This window comes from Polypterus senegalus, chromosome 2 (genome assembly GCF_016835505.1).
Source record: "Polypterus senegalus isolate Bchr_013 chromosome 2, ASM1683550v1, whole genome shotgun sequence".
Classification (NCBI taxonomy): Eukaryota; Metazoa; Chordata; class Cladistia; order Polypteriformes; family Polypteridae; genus Polypterus; species Polypterus senegalus.
The window spans coordinates 130,565,236-130,590,574 of NC_053155.1; the positions used below are offsets into that span (position 1 = coordinate 130,565,236).

The window sequence follows — 25,339 nt, forward strand, 5'->3', positions numbered from 1 at the left end:
GAAACATGTATTTTAGGTATATATCTAATTTTTTCCTTTTATCGCGTATTGCAGGAGTTCAAGATTCCTCTGGTAGCACAGCCTACTCACATGCCTAAGACTATAATCTCTTCCTTTGTGTCCCTGCCTCAGACTGGATGCAAATATTTCAGTCCTTCCATATCAGAATGCTAAACTGAAGCTGTAGTGCAGGAAATAAACCACAATGTAAGCATAAAGACATAAAAATTCCCGGCATCACATTACTAGAAAAAACAGCCTAGACAATGGATACCTCAAACCCACTTCAAGTTTTATTTTACATTGTCAATGTGTAACTTACAAATTAAAATAAAGCAGAACTCATTTACACTTGATAAATGAAAATTAACTAAAAGAAGCTATACACAGATAACTGCAGCCTTCTTTTTAAGACCAATAACATAGAACTGATGAAACAGCACAGCAGCACATTGTTGCATTACTGCACCAGAATTATGGTTCAAACCCTCGTATCTCTGCTGTCTGTTGGGAATTTTCAAGATTTCCCTTTGTCTACATTGGATTTTCTCCAGGTATTCAATACCCAAAAATATTTTAGATTAAGTTAATGTGCAATTTTAAACTGGCTCTGTGTAGACACAATATATTTAGGGCAGGGCAATACATTACATTTTTGATTCAACTTGATATTTGAGAAATATCAATATGAAAAAGTCAATAACAATGTTCAGCACTTGTTTGATTCTCCACAACTTCTTCTGAATGTTAAATAAAAACCACAAAATCTCCAGCATACTTTTTATGTGTAAATGTGCAGATTCACATTGCCTGGCGGTAATGAACATTTTTAAAAAAAAAAAAAAAATTCAGCAAAGATTACAAGATGACGAGTTTAGAATAGGTATGGTTAGCTGTGCTATTTGCAAATTATTTGGTTTTACGTGAGAAGACGGATGAAGCAATAAAACATCTAAAGATAAAATACATTACTGTACATGAAGAGGCTATTCAGGCACGTGCCTCCCACATCCCCAGTAAAACATGTCCCTGCTAAGAAAAAAATTCAATAAATATTCATTGTTCTGTAACATACAGACAAAGTAGCATGTGCAAGGAGATAACTGCTGCAATGCTTTACCATATTACAAAACACACTTTCACCTACATAACTTGCACCCTAAAAATACTCATACTTTGTCAGTTGTCAGATAACTGCACTAACCAGTAATTCGCATCACACTAGAAGTGACAAATCCACACATAGTAAGTTCTCATACGCCCATTTCACACTGTCTCCATTCTGTACTGAAATGCTATAAGCAGGAATAATAACAGCCTTCATAGTTATCTTGTGTGTGTTTTTGTGTATCAGCTATGGTGAAAACTGCAGTAGTGGGTATTTTATTTTCATTTGAGTTTGCATTTTTGTTTAGCGGGTGAATTGAACTTCATAGTTACAATAATGAATATTCATTTTGTATTAACAATTGTATGTATACATGTCTACATGGTGCAGATCACTAGTGTTTAAGGTATTCTGTGTCAAAATAATTGATATATCAACTCAAGTCCATATAGCCCAGCCCTAAGTATATGCATGAGTGAGTCCAACAGTGGCTATAGATTAGCCATGAGTTGGATTCTAGCTTGAGTCTAATGATAGTGAGACTAGCTCCAGCGACACAGTCCTAAAATCAGTTCTGCACAATTATATATATATATATATATATATATATATATATATATATATATATATATATATATATATATATATATATATATATATGTGTGTGTGTGTGTGTTAGGCTGTTACTTGATTTTTAGGAGAAAAGAACAACAGTACATTTCATTTAGAGAACCTCAGAAAATAAAAGTTAACAAGGAAAATAACTAAAGATCACTAATAAGAATGACAACAGACACAACTGTGGCGCAGATGTTAAATATCAATCTTACAATAAGCACCTAGTATCTTGTGCAATTCTGTCACAGTGAATTAGTAGCAAGGAGGAAATTAGTTAATAAAACAATTCAACTGGTGAGAACAGTCCTAGATTTCTTTATGTTCTAATATAATGTATGACAGAGAAACACATGAAAGTCTGCTTCTTCTTGTGTAAGCCAGCCACTTCAAAAAAATATAATTTCTTAGTTTGTAATAATATATTAATGGAGATGTGAAAAGAGATTGGTACACTGCAAGTGTGACTGTGAGGCATTGACAAGGGCACAACAGAAACCTCTTTAACAGAAGACATTGCACAATTAAAATAAGCAATGTGTCGACATGCAACCTTGTACTAAATAAATCTGGTTTGGAAAACAGAACTGATGGACTAATGTACCACTGGAAACACAAAAGTACAGAACTGAGGTGTTGATGGGCTAATATATGGATTTAAATACAGAATACAATATTGGACTGTGTCAAGCTACACTCTACAAACCTACATCTATCCATTTTTCTACACCTGCTTTGCCACATTCAGGGTTGATGGGCTGGAACCCAATGGATGTGGTGCCAGCAGACTCAAAACATGAAAATAAAAGAGAAATAGGAATCATTAAGGAATAAAAAACTGATTGGCCTATTCCCAACAAAATTTATTTTTACATCCTAAAAAAAATCGCAAAATATTATGTATTTCTGCAATAGATTGATTGACAGTGGAAGACATATAACAAATTTCTGTCAAAAAAAGTATACCACAAGGCAAACATCTATTCACCAATACTGTTAAACTACAGTACACCACAGAGTAAACGACAACCCTTTTAGCCAGGTTTGCACTCAGGTTGTCTAATACTTTTTTCTTTTTCTTTTTTTTTTTTAATGTGGAAAAGCTGCTCAGGCCTGACTACACCTTCCTTACAAATAAGCGTGAAGTCAATTTGCTATTTTTTACTTTCACGCCATTCAAGTGTTAATGATGAAATGAAACTGGGAAGAGCAGCACAGTATATGAATTAGAAGCCTGACAATAAAAACATATTAAAAATAGATATATAAAGTATGAATGGATTAAAAACATACAAACATAAAATACAATACTAGAAACAATCTATGTTAGTGTTCCTTTGTACACAAAATCTATAGCTTTATGAAACTGTTATCACCATGACTATAAATGCTAAATTTGGCTAAAATGTTACAGCTGTTCAGGAAAAGAATAACAGACAGACTTATGACTATGAGTGATAATTTATGAATACATTTTTCAGTATAGAGAAAACTGGCATCTCTTATTCAAGTGTGTACAATAAAGAAAATAATATGAGCAAAAAATGAATTTAACAATCCAAGGTAACAAGTCAGAATGACATTTATCAAAGCCTTGAGCAGGCACACAGTGACAACTCTTGTGTCTGTAATTCCCGAAAACTGCATGCCTTTGGTTTAGGAGCACATAACATTTCAAAATCCCAGTCATCGCCCCCCAAATGCAAGCAAGTTTTTGCCGAGTTGAAATTCTCCTCCCATCCTAATTTCTACAGCAAGTAGAGGCATATAAATCAAAGCACTGGGGTACTAGAGAGAAAGAAGGAAAAAAGTTGAAATTAACCCTAGTTTAAATGTAGCTGTTGCATCTTAGATGGCCACTGCTGACAAGGAAACATTTACTCACCAGCACCTGTACCACAGGCTCCACTTCAGCTTCACTGGCTGCTGCAGAATTTCGGTATTGCTGTGGAGACTCAATCACCAGCTCTTTCTTGCCCGTTTTACTTGCTCTTCCCTGCATCTTTGAAACACAGGCAGCAAAGACTCCTTGATTAAATCCTGCACAGCATAAAACTGGCAGGCGTACAAGCAGGCAAAGAGTTTTTCTCAAAGAAAAGACCACATCAATCCCCAAAACAGCTGCAACTTCTATCTAGTCACTCTGACAGAGAAGTCATAAGTGAGCAGGCGCCCCCTCCACACAAGCTGCTCAGTCAAGAGGCGGGCCAGCCTACAGGGTTGAACTATCCTGCTAAAAGCAATCTGCTCTCTGCGGGAGTGTGAGTGTGTGGCTGTGTGTGAGTGCGTTTCTGCTGAAAGTGTGATGACATAAGATAAAAATGGACTTTGAGATGAATGCCACAAAAAACAAAAAAAAAACCACAATCTTTTCATTAACATACTTTATGACATTACCTGTTATTGCAGGAATTTAGCTTTAAACTCTCATGGTACATGACTAGATCATATGAATGTATTAATCTCCACAATCTGTATACAACTCTCTCTCTCTCTCTTCAATCTTATCCACTGGATTGAGTATCCAGCAGCATTATAGATGACAAATACATACTCTACATAATAAAATATATGTCTTACAATTTTGATCAGAGACAACCTTTATCTAAATTCAGTACCATAATGCAGTTTGTGGTAAGAAAATATCAGGTTCAAATATATATTTTAAGTGACATTGGACATAATAACATATTCAGGATATACTGTATACCAAGTTGATAAGGCATAGCTATTTAAATCAATATCAGAATATTTGAACACTACTTGATAGCTTATTCCAAGTGTCTATGGTTCTCTGTGTAAAGAAAAGCTTCCTAATGTTGGTGCAAAATTTACTCTTAACAAGTTTCTAACTATGCCTGTATGTTTTTGATGAACTCATTTTAAATTAAGTCTCAATCCACTGTACTAATTACCTTCATAAATTTTAACTACTTCAATCCCATCTCCTCTTAACCTTATTTTGCTTGTATTGAAAAGCCTAAGTTCTTTTAATCTTTCTTCATAATTTATCCCCTGTAGTCCTGGAATCAAATGAGTTGCTCTTCTCTGGACTTTTCCTCATGTTGCTATGCCCTTTTTCTGGCCTAAAGTCCAATACTGCATACAGTACTCCAGATGAGGCCTCACTAGTGCATTATAAAGCTTGAGCATAACCTCCTTGGACCTGTACTCTACACATTGTGCTACTGTATATATAACATAACATAACATTCTGTTAGCCTTCCTAATGGCTTCTGAACACTTTCTGGAAGATGATAGTGTAGAGTCCACTAAAAATTTGAGTATATATTATTACCATTTACAACTTTCAGGAGTCAGTCATTCACTCAGTTATTTCTTTTTGTTTTTTTTTGTCAGTTGTCTGTTCAAACACTGATTTTTTTTTTTTTATGCCATAGCCGGACAATAAAGTACTAACACTGAATTACGTTTTACTTTAAAACTTACTACAGAGAGTAGTAACGTTTACAGGATACACATTTAAGCTGCCCATGGAATGAATTGAATGTTTTTACTTCTGGAATTGTTTTCTCTATTGCTTGATAGAACTTCATTTGTCCCCAAAGTGAAATATGACTTTTTACATAAGCTCTTTAACTAAACAAGTACATAAACAGATAGATAAGTTAGTAAATAAATAAATAAATACACATACTTTGGTCTGTACACACCAGATGACTATAAAGCAAGAAAATTCAAAAGAAAGAAAATATTCGACTTGGCTGTCACAGCTAGGTATTATGCAGACTTATTGCATTTATTATAGGAGCCCCAGTAGTGTTAAACACACTTTTGCTGAATAAATTTTTGGCTAAAACTACTCAGTGTTAGTGTGTTACAAAGAGAATGTGTATTTTTCATAGCTGCATTCAGTTTTGTTTTAGTTCTCTACTTTGCTACTACCCCCACGGGGTCCACAGTGCATCCTATAACAGAGCTTGCCCTTTCAATTAGCTTACTGATTTGATAGGCCATTTCTGAACTGATGTTACCAGCCCAGCACAACACACTGTAGAAAATCACACTGGTCATCACAGAGTTATAGAAGATGTGGAGGATGCCACTTCTCACAATAAAGGAATGCAGTGCACTAAGAAAAAACAGCCTGCTCTGCTCCTTTGTATGTATTTCCTCTGTGTTCAAAGACCAGTCCAACCTGTCATTAATGTGGACCCCCAAGTACTTGTAGGAGTAGAGCACCTATACATCCACTCCTTGAATGATGACCATCGGCTCAAACAGAGGCTCTTTGGTGCAGGGAAAGTCAATAATCAGTTCCTTGGTTTTCTTGATGTTAAGATGCAGACCATTTTCTTTGCACCAAGAATCAAACATTTCCACCTGACTCCTATACTCTGTCTCATCCCTTTTATCAGTACAACCATAAGTGCAGAATCATAGCAGACAATTTCTTGTGGTGCCCCAGTTTCAAGCTTCTAGAAACGATCGGGGGTCTCCCTTTAAAATCCACAGGTATGTTAGGCTTTGTCATGCATGTTGTAAATCAAAAATGAATAAATAGTGGCATTTGCAAAAATGATATGTCCACACAACGATGCTTTCGAAGTTAATTCTGCTGCAAGCTTTCTTATAAACACAGCACTATCTAATAGAAGTGTGATACACTTAAAAATATCGCACAGAGAAATGCTGGTGTTTATCTAGCTCCATTTTAGCTTCATCAAAGTCAAAAATGCAGGGCCTTGAATGATTATTTTTTAGTCCACGTTCTTCACAAACTGTTAGTACAACACTGGAATATACTGGTATAACACGAAAGAGGCGCCAGAGAAAAATTAGGATTATCAGAAGGAGCAAAAGACTGTGAGACTTCACGCCAAGAGTTTTTTCACTTTTCAGAATCTTGTTTCAGTTTGAAGCAAACCTTGAAATCTAAGTACAGCACTGGCCTAGGTAGATGTATATATGCTATATAAGTTTGCTTCTTTATTTTATTTCTTACTGGCAAACAAACACAAATAAAGGCTACAAGGTTCACCTGTTACTTGGTGAAATAGGTTACTCCAAATACTAAAAAACGGCAAAAGTGAATTTTCACCTGGTGTATAGATTTGTTTTACTTTAAACATACAATGTTCTATTTGCATTCAATGGAGTATTTAAAACAGACAACTAAGACAACACATGTATAGCATAACACAAAGGCTAATAAACAATAAAAGACAGAATGAATGAAAAGATTATCTAGGCTAACATTTCTGATGCCACGTCCTACTAGATACTGCGGTACAAAGCCAGGCTGCTTAGGATATTAGTGTAATTGTAAAAGTTTTAACACAGACTACTAAAAATCATTTAAAGACTAAACGTTACACTACTTCATCATAAACAAATAATCGGAAGAAGTCAATACGATTGATGTGTTAATAAAGAATACTGTATGCTTTATTACAGGATAGGCATCAGATGGTCACCCACCATGTTTAATGATAGCCTGTTAATGCAGGGGTACTTGCTGATGTTGACCTCAGATAAAGCACAAAGTGGCTAAAACAAGAAATAGCTGAAAGATCCATTCTATTGTATTGTGCATTTACGCATACACCTGCTTTGACAACATTAAACCACTACACCACACTACACTACACTATAGCACTAAAGTTAATTTAAATTGGACACTCAGAATTAAGAATAGTTTAAGATTCTAGCAAGTGTTCATTTAGCATTGACATTATTACCTGATTATTAAATAGGATGCTGACTGGATAGACAGATTTGTGATTGATAGTATGAATACTGCCACTGCTTGTTATAGTAAATTGAAAAAGTCTATGTAGTTGACACCTGAGGTTGAAAATCCAGACAAAAAGGAAGTAAGAATTGAAGTAAAATCAAGTATTCATATTCACAATGGAGGCAATGCAGAACACAATGCACTAAAAAACATCAAAACAGACCAATGCAAAAATCACACCTATATTATAGCCATCCACCCATCCATTTTCCAACCCATTGAATCCGAACACAGGGTCACGGGGGTCTGCTGGAGTCAATCTCAGCCAACACAGGGCACAAGGCAGGAACCAATCCCGGGCAGGGCGCCAACACACCTCAGCTATATTATAGCCTGTATTTCAAAATAAGGATCAACATCAGATCTGGAATTCTCTGTATTCTCATAATGGAACAACCAGTCAAAACTTGAGCTGGACCAAATTTTTAATAAAGAGTGAAAAAAAGTAAGTAGAAGAGAACCCAGACTGTATGAGTTTCAACATTGTAAACAGCGCCACAGGAAGATAAACAAAGACAGTAGGCGTTAGGGAAAAATTCTTAATTATATGTTTAAAGGTTTAAAAGTGATAATCAGTATTTCTTTTTTTAATTCTACTTAAAAATATGTTTTTGTTATGGGCTTTTCCGATACATTTAAGAACAGATATCTTTGATATCATTTCATAGCAAGTATGAAAAAATGCTTTTTGCAGAGAGAAGTGTAAAAACTGTTGTCTTGACTCCATTCTCCTTTAAAGCAGATGTTCCTGTTCTTTAACATAATGACAGTAGAGGCTAATACTGCAATATAAAAGCATGTTGTGTGCTTTCAATACCCTTTATTTATCCATCTACTAAATGAACCAACAAATTCCAATTCAGTGGAGTTGGTACTACAGTCAAACTGGTTGTATTGGGCAGAGACCACTCACTTATACAAGGCCAAAATTGATTCACCAGTTAAACTGAAATTCAATTGTTTGGAACAGGAAGGGGAAAATTGGAGTGTCCAGAAAAAAAAAACAAAAAACAAACATGTGAATGTAGGTAGAACATGCAAATTCCACACAGACAGTGATTCATCAGGAATTTCAAGCCAGGATTGCTGAGTTGTGAGGCAGTAGCACTAACACTACACCACTATGCCACCATTATAAGGCATGACACACTTAACTTGAAACATGTTGTTCATTTAAATGAACACAGAACAGTATTTAAACTACTAGTCAGATCATTTTACACCAGAAAAGAACTCTCAAAGAAAATAAAGCCTTCAAAGCACAGGTCAAGTCTGTAGGATTCTGACCAAAAGGGTGACAACGTTCACTGTAAACTGAGTAATTCTGCACTGAAATACATCCATCCATCCATCAATCCATTATCCAACCTGCTATATCCTAACTACAGGGTCACAGGGATCTGCTGGAGCCAATCCCAGCCAACACAGGGTGCAAGGCTGGAAACAAACCCCGGGCAGGGCGCCAGCCCACCATAGGCACTGAAATACAAAAACAGAAAATCCACAATGCATTATTACATGCAAAACAAGCATATTAGTTGTGAGGAGAGATTGCAAAAATCTGCCATTTCAGCAAAAAAAATAATAGCAGGTAGACACAGGAATTAATACAGAGGTTGTGAATGATGCTACAACAAGACATGTTACCAATCAGCACGGTTGATGGTAAAGGCTCACAGCAGCAGTGATTCTGAGTCATGCTACCCTACTCCTATCCTTAAAGGAAAAGATTTGCCTGAAAAGGACCAATAGGTATTGACAGTCAACGGGCTTCAACTCAGAAATGAGTTTTGAGGCTGGGCTAACAACTGAGAGATACATCAGGGTAATATGCCACAACACAGATGAAACTGGTAGTACAACAGACACAGAGTTGTCCAGTCAGACATACAGCTGACAGCCTAGCTAAGAAGACAACTGTTACCGTGTAGACACAAGAACTCAAAGGCAAAGTATATATATGCTTTCATGGTAATGCATAACACATTGTGGCCACTGATTTACCAGCCCCAATGAAAGAATACTTGGTAGCATGCTTAGTTCATAATCTGCAAGTCACAGTCAATTGCCATCTTAATCAGGCTACCTTATGATGCCCAGAACATCATCATTATCAGAGCTGGTCTTCTCAGCTGTTGGCAAGAGGGCCAACTCTAACTGTACTTTTGTGCATCCACATTATTCAGCATGGACAAGGTTATATTTTTTTGACGGCCACACTTTTCTGGAAACATGATTACACACCTCCATTTTTCTGTTTCTGTGCTGACCGTGCACATGCTGAGAACAATCCACACTTTTGCTTTCTGGGAGAAGAAGAAATAACCATGTGCAAACTGTGGGGTATCTGCTTAGTTATGAAATAATCAACATCCACTGTAAGTGTTAGTGTAGATGTGAACATTTCCAGTTTGCTGAGTAGGTGTATCAGTATGTTCCTATTCCTCAACAAAATGTACAAGAAGTTTTTTCTGTAATGAGGACTTTGCAATAAGTTTTCACTTAATATTAAAAAAAATTCAAGGTGTTCTCTTTTTAACAATTAACAGTTATTAATCAATTAAATGTGGTCAACTAATGATAATGAAATGTGAACAAAATTTGCCTCCTACTGTTCCTATATTTAGTGCATTCTGAACTATTCCAAAAACAGCAATTTGTGTAGCCAAGTGAAGATCGCCTGGTGCCCTTATGGGAATGAGAGTAACAGTAAGCAGAAGCTTTAATCTAGATGGCTTTGTGTAATTTTGAATGCACCATCAATTGTGGTCACACTGGCATGCAGGCATTCTTGTTTTTTTGCAGCATGGTTTTCACTGTCCACACCACATCCTATTTACTATATTGTGGTGATCAGACTTTTGTCCTTTTCGGTCATTGTGATGGTATTAAAGAGTCAAGAATCACAGATGACCAATTTAGAGTGAGAGAATTTGAGGAGGAGGAATTCAGCGCACTGTATTGAATGAAAATTAATTCAAACATTACATTTACATTACAAACAGGGCCCAATACTGTATACCCTGCGTACTGAAGACAAAAATTTGACCACTTAGCAGTAATGGTAAGAGAAGCAGTATCATACAGACCAAGAAAAAAATAAAAAAGCTTTGGTTTTGTTTTTGTATTTCCTTTTATTTTATTTAGCAAAAAATGCAAAATAGACCAAGTTGTTCACAGTGGTCAACAGGAAGCTAGTGGTGTCCAAATGCAGCTGGCACAACTATAGCACAACTTTACTATTCCCACAGCACAGCCTTTCCACAGCTTAGTCATGGATAGACAGAGCAAACAATGAGCTCAGAACATAAAAATAATAACAATAAGTGACAATGCAGCCATTCAAGCTTTGGTTTCCTTCCGAAAGACAAATATAAACATACCACAAAGAAGCTGAAGAGACACTTTTGCTTTATGCTATTCATTCTAACCTTTATTCTTCCAAATAAAGATGTTGCTGATCTAAATCCTGAGGCCAGCGGTCACACATATCACTTTTAAATATCACACTAATGAAGCCTGCTGGCTTTACCAAGAAAGAATCTACCTGCAATGTCCGAAGAGAACATCATCATGCCAAAATACAAGCATAAACTGAGGGTGCCAGTCACTGTAGAATCAATGTGGGAGGTATGTTAATAAGTTGCCAGGCAACAGCCATTAATTAACAAAATTAACAACTTACCAACTATAAATGATTACAATATAAGCACAGTACACATAATAATAGCATAATATCTCTCACAGGGCAAATGAATGTGGGCCACGGAGCAGCCATTAACTCCTTGTTTGAATTAATACAACATTAAGAAAAATATCAGAAAGATCTAGTAACTGGTTATAAAGCTAGACACCAGAATAGAAACTTGAGAAAAATAATGCAAAATGAATAATTGCCTTTTTAATATAAGCTCTGAACAACAAAACAATAAAGGAAGTACAAAAATACTACCAAAATGTTATAAAGCAATGCAGCAGGAATACAATAAAAAACTGAAAAGTCCAAATTCATCCCGTAACTCTGACCTTGCTGCATAGATCTTACTAGGAACAAAGTGTGACAAATCTATAAAAAGACTGTGTATGCTCAACACATCAACAGAAAACTTAGCAGGGGGATGGATGGAATGAGAAGCAAAATATATCCACCTCTAGACAAGAAACATTCATAAAAAGGAAATCACCCAAACTCTGAGTAAGTAAATCACCATTTTCAAATTTTAAACTGTAGAAATTGTGGAAGATCAATCACTACTACTGAGAAATCTTTCTGAAATATTTATCCTTATAACTTTTTTTCATAAAATTATTCCTTTCTGAAAACTACAGTATTAAAACCATATTTCACTTCTGCTTCGGATTTAACTGACAGTACTAAATTAAAAACTAGTGAAGGTTGATATAGTTCAATGAAGATCAAGTAATGTGGACTGATAAAGGATGCTAGGATTCAGTGGAATTCTTAACCTTCTTAGCATTAGACCTCAGCATTATTCGGATTGCAAAAATCATGCTAAAAGCATTAGTCCCAAGTATTACTCAGACAACTGTACAGATAAGTATTGTGTAAGCATTCAAACCGAGAATCACTCGGGCTGTAAAAGGGCTGTCAGTGCTGCCATTCTTTGGAGAAATTGTACCTTAGTGTAAGTTTTCACTAATTATGAAATATCTGTACTTTACCAACAATGAAGACTTTGATAAGAATACCCATCCAGCACCCAAAATGAAAACAATTTGGGAGACATAACAGGCAACTGTATTAAACTTTCAGAGGGTTTACATTCTGGACTGTGATGTCAGCATCAATGAAAAGTCTCATGGCTCATAAGGGCAGAACTGGCATGGATATAATACATTGTGTCAAAAACAGCAAGATTTGGCCTAATGCTTTATGAGCTTTGTGAATCTAAAATGGGATACATTTGGAATTAGGTTCTGAACACAGGGAAAGGGACAATGTTTGGTCCGAAAGTCATTTGGTATTGCACTGCTATGTCATTGGTGCCAACTCTGATAGATGCTCTGCTGGGTCAAGGTTACTGTATAACCATGGCCAATTTTTATACTTTGCCAGAGCTATTTGACATGTTGCTGCAAAGAAAGACTGATGCATATGGAACAGTGCATCCTAACCATCGTGGCATGCCTAAAGACTTTGGCAGAGCTAAATTACAGAGAGGTGCTTGGCAAAGGGGTAAAGGGCTTGCGCTGAAATGGAAGTACAAGAAAGATGTTTTCCTTCTCAGCACTGTACATAATGCAGCTACAGTAACTGTACAGGCATAAGGCAACAAGCAGGTTACGAAGCCTTGTGCTGTGGTCGACTACAATAGCACGATGGGGGGTGTAAATCGTGTGGATCAAGGATTGACTTTCTATCCCGTTATGCAGAGGCAACAATAGAAATACTACATAAAGATATTTCATCATCTGATGGAACAGTGCATTTGTAATGCATTCGTGTTATACAAATTAAAAGTTGGCAAAAATCTCATGCAAATGTTATATGCCAGCTTGTAGAACAAATCATTGCCACACATCCACCAAACGTGGTTGACCCAGCACATCAATAATCAATCCAGGTGTCTTATTGGTAGACAACAGAAAAAAAAAACTGAATCCATCTCATACCTGTGCAGTGTGCTGTTCAAAAACTGATAAATTTGAAAAGAAAATCTGAACAGAAACACGATATTATTGTCCCGACTGTGACGTTGGATTGTGTCTTTGACCACGCTTTAAGATTTACCACACAAAAGATTCATTTTGAGATTTTATACTGTTTTGGCATCATTAGTAGTAGTACAATTACCGTTATTTTTATTTTTGTTACTATTGTTCATTTCATATTATATAATTTGAGATTTAATAAAAATGTAATTTTTCATGCCAAAAAAATGCAACACTTTCTACTTGTTTTTTTTTTTTTTTTGAATAAAATGTAACGCTAAGGAGGTTAAGGTTTGACTCCATCATTTTGATGCTCACATCATTATTCTTCAACAGTTCTTCATGTACTCTTGTCTATCTGTGACTAACTACCCAGTAATGTTCATTCAGCTAATCCAAAGAAATTTACTCTATCAAGATTAAACCTACTTCATCCACTTCAGTATTGGAGACTGCAGCAGAAGCAAAAAGCATAAGGTGCAAGGCAGTGACCGATCAAAAACAGATTTTCAGTCTATGATGCCAACAATCAAACTGCTACTGTTCCAGTTTAGAGTCACTAGGTAACTTAACTAATACAGAATCTTTAGTTACCTAGTATTATCTGGAATTGTGAGTTTGTTGGGGTCTGTTTAACATCTGTGTCTTAATTATGAATTACGATGCTCTCCTTGAAAATCATTGAATGACTAAAGAAATGCAGTTACTTGAGTGTCATATTCACTTGCCAGTCCATTTGCAAGAAACACTTCTAAATGAGCAAACACAGGAACTTGGCAGTGATGTACAGTAGTTACTCCCCTTTGGTATTCAATGTTGCTTGCCCCAGGTCTGAACTAATCATTGTTAATCATCAATATATGGATACAATTAAGGAAGAAAACTATAAAGAAAAAGATAAATTTAAAAAGAAAATGTCAAAAAGAAACATAAGCATTTAAAGCAATGGCAAACAAATATTATTAATTATAAATTTCTCAGAAATATTTATAGAACAGATAACTGAACAACAAAATAAACTGCAAATATGAATGATGCACTGATTGCAAAATTGGTTGGAATAAAAACCTGCAGACACTGGGTTCCCGGAGAAATTAGAAAACCGCTACAACAGAGAGTGAAAATTAATAGGAGACGGCCCAAAAAGTTACATTCTTGTTATTTTAGGTTTATGGCCAAAAATTAGACTAATTTTAAGGCAAAAGAGTTTCACAATAACAAAATCAATGTGCCAGTTTTGGCCTCTCGACCAAAATCATTTCTTGGTCAGTCTACAGGGCCAGTTTTGTGGTTTAGAGCCCTTATATCTCAGCCACTGGGCTATACTAATATAATAACATGTTGACCTTTTCTAGGGAAAAAAGCCAACCAAAAACTCCTGAAACTGAAATGATGTTCATATATTGCCATAAGTATTCACTGTAAGTTAGAAAAATGTTAAATTGAGTATAGTTTGTGTTTAAATACCCCATAAACTGCAATAAACCATTTCCTTTCAAAATATGAAATTCAATTTGATAAGAGCTAACCAGGCCAATATATAAACCTTCCTAAAACATGCCACAAGAGGTCTCTAAATGGCATTTGTTCAAAAGAAAGGCATTAAATGATCCACATGATTTTATTCTTCTCCAAACATTTGTAACTACCATTTCTACTTCAACACATTTAATAAACAGGAATTGTCAGAAAAGCAGGTGCCAAGATTCTGACCAATACAATGTAAAGATTTATGAAATCAAGCAGCAAAAAACAAATACTACTTTTGATGTATGTACTCTCTGTCTTTAGTCCCACATTAATCACCAATTGAGAACCTAAGTGAATTCATCAATCCATCGTTCAACCCACTTAATCCAGTTCATGGTTAGGGGCCTAAGCCTATCTCACTAGTATCAGATGCAATGCAGGGACTAATTCTTGGTGAGACAACAGACAATTACAGGGCATAAACACATTCACTCTCACACACAGCCAGTTAACCAAACCAGAGAAATACCCATGGTGATGTGGAGAGAATGTATGCAAAGTCCACATCCAGACTACAAAAATCTGACTATTTAGAATCATTCAGATAATGGATGGATGGGACATCTGTTTCATTCTTCGCACTTTATAGTATTATTGGGGAAAAAAACAAAACAGAATAGTGTTCACTAAAATTTGAACCCCGAATTTTCTTTCTTCAGAGACAATATGCAAATGTTTATAAAATATTTTATCTACAGCTCGCACACACATGCTGCTAGGCAGGGAATATAACTAAAGTCTTTTATTTTTGTTATTAGAGGATGTCAGCTTTATAATGTTTAAATATGAAATGCCAAAGCAAAACAGTAGGGATGAAAACAAGAATTAACTAAAGGAAAGCAAGCAGCTACTGACAGTGCTTTAGCAGGCAGATCTGACACAGGTCAGAAAGATGCTTTTTAACTGCCAGTTTACCAACATTTTTCAGAGAATTTTTCTTTTGAAATCTGACATATAACAGAGGGTTGCTTACAGTGGTGCGCTCCCAATGTAAGTAGTGTATCTGCCACAAACACATGCAGCGAAGTTTATCCTTCTTGTTTAAGCCTTTGGTAGCATAGCCAGTAAGTTTATACAAGGTCTGTCAAGAAAGTATCCAGCCATGTAATATGAAAAATAGACACATTTATTGAAGAAGACGCAAGATTAAGAAACATTATACAGTACAGAGGATAATGTTGCCTCAGTCCTCTTCAAAGTAGGCACCTTGGGACCTCACACAGGTTTCCAGCATTTTATTCACTGTTCAAAACACTGCAAAATCCTTTGTTGGAATCGCTATCAGCTGCCTCAATGTATTATTCTGAATATCATTGTCAGTCTGAAATCTCTTTCATTTCAAAGGTAATTTTAGTTTTGGAAAACGCCAGTAATCGTAGGGTGCCAAATCTAGGCTGTAGGGGGGCCTTCTTTGAAGCGTTTGTGCCACACTTTTATTTGCGCTGCACTCATTGCATCATCCCAAAAGCCTTCTGAATCATCTGGACCAGGCATGTCAAACTCGCTACTACTGGTGGGCCGCTTTGACTGCCATACGTGCATCAGTGGGCCGCACTGTAACAAATACTATTATACTATTATACAAAGTTACTGTAGCTTTCTTCCCAATACTGAAAACTTTTAAAAATGTAACACTTAGAGTTTAAAGTTTAAAGAAAAGCTATTTATTTCCATACAAGCTCCATACAACATCGTACAATTAGAGTCTTAGTCCCTTAGCTAGGTCCTTATATTATTATGTTATATTTATTATATTATATAAGAGTCTTACAGTGTGAGATCTATTTCTTTTGTCCCGACACTTGGCATCTCTTGTTAGTAACCAGTTTGTCAATAACAGGCTTGAAATCTTGTGCAGTTGCAACTTTTATGAGGGATTAAAGGCAGGAAGCTTTCATTAACGAAAACACTTTCTCACAAAGGTACGTGCTTCTGAACATAGACAGTACTCTCGATGCCAACTTACGGATCTGCACATATGAGGATGGCAGGTAAGCATACAAGCCTGGCACACCAACTTTGTTGTATTTTGCCTTCAGAATAGAATCTGACTGCAATTCAATCAACTCCATTTGGATATTCTCAGGCACATTCTCAACGTTGTAAGAGAACAGCGCAAAGTCCTGTTCGTGTAAACTGAAATCACAAAAACGCTCACTGAATTCATTGTTCAGTAATTCAAGTTGTAAAATAAATCCTCCAAAAATCTAATTTTACTTTACTAAGTTTACATTGTAAAATAAGCTAATATGCAAAAAGCCACCTGACCTACACTAATTTTACAAACTCAAAAATCACAAAAATATGTTAATAAACAACTCATCAACTTCTCACATCCACTTCAGATCTTCAGCTGTAGTCTGCACTGTTTGTTACAATACTAGCACAAAATTACATAAAACTAGAGCAAAAAAATGTGAAAATATGCGGGCCATTACTACTCGTGATGGTCAGTTCTGCCCAGTGGCCAGTCTCAGCAGCCCAGCCAGTAGTGTAGCCTGCGCAGGGGCGGCCCTGGGCAGAGAAAGAATCGGTGGTCCCTTCGCCCGCCAATGTCAATGTAGTATCTTATGCACGGCGGATGGCCACGTCCGTCGCGGACACTGCATAGCCGCCTCATGCTCATGACACGTTTCTATATGCGCGTGTCTATAACTTGAAAACCAAATGGTATGGCCCATGATATTCTCATTACGGCAGAATGAGCGACATTAATAAATACAGCGTACTAATTAACAAGAAACACAATGTTTTTCGCCCACATTGCCGTCAGCTATGCCGTTATTTTCTCTTTCTGTTTTATATTCAATATATCTTGGCATGACGGCCCCTGGGAGTTGGCATTCCTATGCAGGTGCACAGTTTGCACATGCCTAAGGACGCCCCTGCAGCAGCCTAGCACTTCAGTTGTGACACTGCGGCTCATTAACTTTGGTCAAGGCTTGTGGCTATACTAGCTGATGACGTTTCCAGTACCGTAATGCCATGGGAAAACATGCCTTTGTCAGAAGGCAAAAGTAAGAAAAGTCAATAAGTAACGGCAAAGATGCAGAATGATTCAATAACAAACGATAGTAATCATTTTGTACAAGTTCAGTACTAACTAGGATCTGTCAGGCAGGCCGCACAGATTTCTATTGCGGGCCGCGTGTTTGACATGCCTGATCTGGACAGTTTACCCAGAAGAATGTTCCAGCTTAAAGTAAAATACAGTAATCCCTCGCTATATCGCGCTTCGACTTTTGCGGCTTCACTCTATCGTGGATTTTATATGTAAGCATATCTAAATATATAACGCAGATTTTTCGCTGCTTCGCGGGTTCTGCAGACAATGGGTCTTTTTACTTCCTGTACATGCTTCCTCAGTTAGTTTGCCCGGTTGATTTCATACAAAGGACGCTATTGGCGGATGGCTGAGAAGCTAACCAATCAGAGCACACATTTAAGTTCCTGTGTGCTGAATGGCTCAGCGTCGGAGTGCTGAATTCGATTCTGCGGCGTTAACCAGGAAGTCTCGTCTCGCTCATTCAGCATCAACGTGTTTCGCTGTGTAAAGAATTAACTTTTGTGCTCTTTTGTGTTTATCTTTGTGCATAGTCAAGCCCTTCATTATGGCTCCAAAACGATCTGCTCCTGCTACTGTTTAAGGGGCTGTGATGATTGCCGAAAAGGTATACATTTTGGATATGTTGAAGGAAGGGAAAAGCTACACCGCTGTAGGACGCCATTACGGCACCAATGAGGCTACAATTCTTTTTACTTAAAAAGTAGGAAAGGAATATAAGATCTACGGCCGCAGTGTCCTTTTAACCAGGGTGCTAAACGAGTTGTAAGTGGATGTAATAAGGCAGTAGTCCGGATGGAATCTGCTTTAGGGATTTGGATTGAAGAAGAACAACGGTAGTGCTATACAGTTGCCTGAAGAGGCTCCTTTAGAAGAGCTGTAACGCTCTCCTTTGTTGTGCAGTAAAATTAAACTCATCATTATCGGACAAGTCATCGTGTCATTTTTGGTGACTAAAATTAATTTTCTACTTACAGTACTTAGTACATTTATGTACATTTAGTGTAACTGTACACACATTTTACTGTATACATTTTTTCTTGCATTCTGCATATTTATTGCTGGTGGCCTGTCTTTCGTAATGGCTGTAACACAAGTGATATCGGAGACACTCGATATCTTTAAAACAATATTTAGGTTTTACTGTATATAAACAGTGTGCTTACATGCATAATTTCAACGAGTCTTACCTAATATCTAAGAGAATACAAAGGGTTTATGCTGTATAACTGTGTAGGAAATGTTTATAATAGTGTGGGAGAGTTTATAAGGGCTTAAAATATATAAAAATAACCATACAAACATATGGTTTTTACTTCATGGATTTTCACCTTTCACGGGGGGGTTCTGGAACGCAACCCCTGTGATCAAGGAGGGATTACTGTATGTTCTTCAGATTTGATAACAAATCCTGGCATTTCAAATATATGATTTTTCATTCCAAAAGTAACTCAAAAATAATGTGCTATTTGAAGGCCACTGCATTTTATAATTATTGTATATATTTAACTATATATTTAGTTACTTTTTTGTAAGTAATGCGTAATGCAACTACAGTAAATACTTGTGTATAATGGGCACAATTTTCACTCATTTTAATTGGTGTATGCATTACCCACAAAGCATAATTTTAATTAGGTATTTTCAATAAGCCTGCATGGTAGGAATATAGGTACTGTACTTGAATTCATTATTTGTTTAAAGCGCTTGGTTCAGGCTGCAGTACCGCTTTACTGTTGGTTGGAGCTGCATTACAGTTCTCTCTCCTAACTTCAGATATCAGTGCTCATCTTTTGTTAACTGCTCAGTCCAATGAGCATTATGTGCCATGTTCCTTCAGTAGGTAATAATTTTAACTCTTTTAGAGCTGATTTTTTTCCTCCTTTTCTCTCAGGGCTGAATATATTTTTTCCAAACACTCTCGCTGTGTGTTCACCATCTCTGGCAGCGGCAGTGATTAAAGTGCAGCGTAATCTGGTTTGTTACCTCCTGTCATTGTAAGTGGTGGTACTCCCGGGAGGACATTGCTGTAGGTGCATTAGCTACACAAAAGTGTTCAGCACCTCGATTAGCTGGGTACCTATAAATAGGTGTTTTTAAGAAACTAGGTTTCTTCCTTAAACGGGTCACTCACCTTATTCCAATTTTGAATGTGCAAGTAAACATACTGATTGATTCTCATACCATCCAGGGTTGGTTTCTGCCTCACTATACTACTTTTCTACATTTTCAAGCATTTGAAACTTTAGCCTGATTATCTTTAACTGTCAGCTACAGTCATTCACCCAAAAACAATTCTACAACAAATGCAGTAAATTACCCTACAGAAAAATGAAATGTTTCTACATTCATATAACAAATAACAAAAGATTAGGCAATACATGACTTGAATCATATTTTAATGAATTCATTTTTCATCCAATGAAAACTTAATTTAAAATAAATTATTAAAACTAACAAAGATAGAATTTTATTTTCCAAAATGTCTTGGCCAAATAAAACCAACATTCACTCACAGTAAAGAAATACAGTATGTATGATGTAATAATCTTTCATGGGTGTGTGATAAAAATTCTTTTTTTCACTCCCTCCACACTATATTTAGTCAGAAGTATATTGCAAAGATTGATGCAGTTTTTTTTCCTAAGGTTTCTTTTCTCATTACCCTAATTAACGGTAAGAGGCTCTGTCGTTTTAATGAGCATCACTGTTTAATTTATTTTTAATATAAAAGAATGTAGCTCTATTTTCTCCTAAACCCTTGACATTTTCTCCAGGCATCTCAAAGATAGGAAGGAAAAAAGGCAAGGACAAAATTTTATCCCCTTTTGGATCAGTCATATGGAGGACAGGGGTCCAGAAGTGCCAGCAATGAATAGAGCATTTTTGAAGATTTTGTGTCAATAAGCCAAGCAGTAGATTTCTGACTATATATAAATAGATTAGTAGTACCATTAGATTTGAGAAAGAGAGATAAATCAAACCACGAAAGAAAGCTTTCAACTAACAGGCTTGACAGATTACTGTGATAGGCAAAGACCCATATTAGATGCCTCAACAGAAGCCAAGCCTTGGTCCCCAAGGCCACTTATATAATTGTCAATCGCTGTCTGAGCAAAGTGAGGCCAGTGTTGAGTGGTGAAACACAAAATGTCTTTGGTATGGAGGACTTTGTGCTAGACAATAGAGAAGAGAGAATGTGACAGAAAAAGCAGACTAAAAAAAAACATGCCTTTAGAAAGTTGATACGCAGGTGTTTCCTACATAGTACTATGTACTGAATTTCCTGAATTTCATTTGCTCCCTTTGTTTACCCTACTTTAATGTTAAAGACCTCAGTGCTTCTGGTTTCAAGAACCTCTGTTATGACGAATTATATCAAAATGAAAAGGATGCAAAATTGAGCACAACAAAAAAATAAATACCGCCAGAATTATCCTTATATAATGTACAGTATATAGCGTATTTGGGTTCCACACAAAAAATTGCTGGGTCACTGTGTGCAGTACACAGTTTCACCTGTAGCCACTTCACAGAAGCACTGTGGCATCCCTTCGGCTTTCATGGTGTCATTTGCAGAAATACAAAGTAGTTGCTTTTCATGCTTCTCATTTTCCAAATTCAAATGCTGAAAATGACACAGAAGACCATATTAAAATGTTATCCTGAAAGATGCTGTTAGCTGTCCACAGTAACATGCTGGAAGGATAAAAAGGTTGAGAAGATAGTGGAATTGTATGTACTGTAGAGTGCCTGCTCCAAAAAATCCTGTATATTTTCAAATCTGTACTAATAAAAGGCAAAGCCCTGACTGACTCACTGACTGACTCATCACTAATTCTCCAACTTCCCATGTAGGTAGAAGGCTAAAATTTGGCAGGCGTATTCCTTACAGCTTACTTACAAAAGTTAAGCAGGTTTCATTTCGAAATTCTACACGTAACGGTCATAATGGTCGATAACGGTCGACAACGTCCGCCTGTTGAACTTTCTTATTTATGGCCCCATCTTCACGAAATTTGGTAGGCGGCTTTCCTGCGCTAACCAAAACCAATGTACTTACTTATTTCGATGGTATGACGCCACTGTCGGCCGCCATATTGAACTTTCCAACGTCATTAATTCTCCAACTTCCCGTGTAGGTAGAAGGCTGAAATTTGGTACTTATTTCGGTGGTATGATGCCACTGTCGGCCGCTATAATGAACTTTTAACGGAAACCAATGTATGTACTTATTTCGTTGGTATGACACCACTGTCGGCCGCCATATTGAACTTTCCAACGTCACTAATTCTCCAACTTCCCGTGTAGGTAGAAGGCTGAAATTTAGCAGGCTTATTCCTTACAGCTTACTTACAAAAGTTAAGCAGGTTTCACTTCAAAATTCTATGCGTAATAGTCATAACAGTCAACAACGTCCGCCATGTTGAACTTTCTTATTTATGGCCCGATCTTCTCGAAATTTGGTAAGCGGCTTCCCTGCACTAACCGAAACCAATGTACGTACTTATTTCGGTGGTATGATGCCACTGTCGGCCGCCATATCGAACTTTTCAACAGTCTTTGTTACTTATGGGTCCATCTTCAAGAAATTTGGTACATATATACGTCCATAGCCTGCAGCTCGGTCACCGTGTGAGGTGGCGTTGGGTCCCCCATCCCAACGCCTCCCCGTTGTTGGCTGCCTGCCTATATAAGACCGTCCGTCGCTCCGGTCTCTACATTCCCTTCCTTGCTTCGCCACGGGATTCACATCTCCCTACTGATAACTACAGCCTTTTTGTTTAATCCACGGCTTCTCCGCTGTTTTATTGTTTGTTTGTTTATTACAATTAGTTATTGTATAGATATTTTAGACTTACATTGCTCAGGTACCCATTTCCTTTATCATTCCAACCCCCATTACCATGTCTATCAAGGTGATCACTATCGATCAAAGAACTGTCACTTACCGAGTGGTTTCCATGCCCGGAGATGGCACCTACCTTTTCCATTCTCTTTGTTACATATTGCACGGCCATATCAGGCTCACTCTTGATATCCGGAGGAACATTGTGTCTTATGTATTGAATGACTGGGACAGGTTCAAGGTGTGGACTGATGACGGTACAGGATATAATTATACTACACATGAACACTCTAAGAGTGAAATGCTTAAGCCCTTCACCTATGGTTCTGCATGTGAGTTGATGGCTGCCACTGAATTGTTCGGTTGTAGCTTTCAAGTGTACCGAAATGGCCAAATATTTTACACCTTTCGACAACAGCCAATGCCTCTTAAACATCTTAGATTCACAGGTGACGAGTTCAGTAGTGGACACTTTGATGTTTATGAATGTTTAAACTCTCAAAAGCTGGATGTGATTTTATCGATGAAACCGGTTGTGTGCTTACAACGCTTGACAGATTCCGAATGTCACTTCAACACAACAAATCCTGCAAATACTGTCGTAATTGAAACAAACCATGAAACTCAAACCGATTATGACAGCAGCAATCCAAGCTGTGAGATTTGAGACAAGATTACTGTTCACATGGACAACTGTAAGTTGCCTGCTCAAGAGTAAGCTCAGCGCACAGCTTGGTCCTGTTACAACCGGAGGGCCGAACTGACAACATGGTATACAAAGAGATCCTTAACAAATAATTATTGGCATATTTTCCCTCAGTTTAAAAAGGTTTAATTTTCTTAATAAAAATTTTAATGCAGTACTTCGCCGCTGCGAAACGCGGGTGTTTTGCTAGTTGTTTATAAATTAAATGCTAGTTAATAACATAGCATATTTTCCAGTACACACTGACAGTTAGTTCTGCATAAATACTTTCATATATTGAACCTCTACTGAGAGAACAATGCCTTGCCCTGCACCAATCATCAACAGGGTGTGGAGCTACTATACATTGAGAAAGCAGTTTAGTAAGACTCACAGAAAGAGGTGTGCAAAGAACTAAACAAAACGCCTTGGTGATCATTATGTTTAAAGTATTCACTCAGTCATTGTAAGGTGTAATTATTTTGTTTATGTTAAGAGCATGCAGAGGCCTTTCTCATATGGAAAGTTCAGTTCAAGAACTAAGAAATAAACTGTTGGTATTTAGGAAAGAATTCAGCCCACTTTTTCTGTACTGCCAAATATTTTCAGTTAGATCCAAAAAATTTTAAAAATGTAGTATAACCAGTTCTTTCTTTTTTAATTAAGACTAATTTAAATATTAAGATAGTATGATTCTCCCTATGGAAACAAGAAGTCTTAGTGATTGCTGTCCAATGAAGCAGCAGGTGATGTTACCAGCGGCACACCTCACAGCAGTATGGTGACACATCGTAAAAAATACCAATCAAGCAGCAGGTTTCAAACAAAAATTCAAGCAGGGTCCAAGGCAGACAGCATCCATCTACATGGTTTCCTGTGGTGTTGTGTATATTGGATTTTGCACACCATTATTTTTTTCCACAAAAATTGGCTTTCATTTTATTCCAAACCCATCAGTAGGTCACAATGTTCTGTGGAAGCTAGTGTCACCCATACTGTTTAGTGCCAGACAATCACAGTCATTGTTTCAGATAAAGTAACATACACATTAAATCCTTTTTAAGAATATTTTTGCTTTAAATGTAAGTAATTAAGATCTGACACAGAATGAAACACAGGTGACAAAGTGCTTTTTCCCAAAATAAATATAAGGTATTACTGTTGGCATTGTTATCTGTGATCAAAGATTCACACCACAGTAAGATACCTTTTGCATTTCTGCATTTTTAGTTTAGACTGGGGTTGATGTTTTCCCCAAATTACATATAAAGTGAAAACATATTTTGTGAATGAGAAAATATTTTATTATACTTTTTAATCATTTAAAAAAAAATACATACATTCTTCTTACCTTATGCTCTACTTATTTAAACTAATCAACAGCAAAAACAACATCTCATAATTACAGAGAGCAGTCACGATGTGTGAAAATCTATGTGAAAATATTGGAACCTTTCTTTGCAACACTGACAAATTTAAGAACTACACTGCATCTCAGTTTTATTGGAAACAGCTTAGACCAGTCCTGGATTCCTCCAGTCAGAGGTTATCCTAGCAGCCTTAATTGTAAGAAGAAAGCAATTTTGGAAAGAACCTTAAAACTTAACAGGCATATCTCTGCATGCAACCATATTCAGCCATAATTTAATCACCAATCAACTTAAAATCTCTACTGTATTAAGACGTAGAAAGAAAATGTGGTATTCAGAGAAGAAAAAACAAGATATGAGAAGAATGTGTAAACTTAACTGGAGAGAACCTGGGTCAGGATTGAAACTCACATCCCTGCCACAAGAAACTATAATATATACTGCTTTATAGAACCATATACTGTTTGCCAAATCAATATCATAATATAACAGGGAGAAATGCTTCCTCAGAGTCCTTGAACATTACAATATGATAATTTTCCTTACCATATACTGCACAAGATCTGCACAATTGTCATATCTTATTGCAGCATTCACAGCATTGATTTTGGAATCTAAAACCATAAAAAACTGTTATTTTTCTCAATTTCTTTAAGTGTAAACAGTATATATTTTCCTTCAGAAGCC

The 25,339-nt window shown here is 36.7% G+C and overlaps 1 protein-coding gene across 15 annotated transcripts in view; it reads right to left on the reverse strand.

Moving 5' to 3' along the window:
- Nucleotides 1-25,339, reverse strand: part of dock9b (dedicator of cytokinesis 9b) — a 389,040-nt gene that overhangs the window by 237,524 nt on the left and 126,177 nt on the right. The window contains exon 1 of one of the 15 annotated variants that reach the window (XM_039744597.1): nt 3,609-3,852. The exons of the other annotated variants lie outside the window; for them this stretch is intronic. Coding sequence (XP_039600531.1) covers nt 3,609-3,725 — 117 coding nt within the window. The 5' untranslated portion in view covers nt 3,726-3,852. Of the gene's footprint in view, nt 1-3,608; nt 3,853-25,339 lie in introns of those variants that run through there. 15 annotated transcript variants of the gene reach the window in all.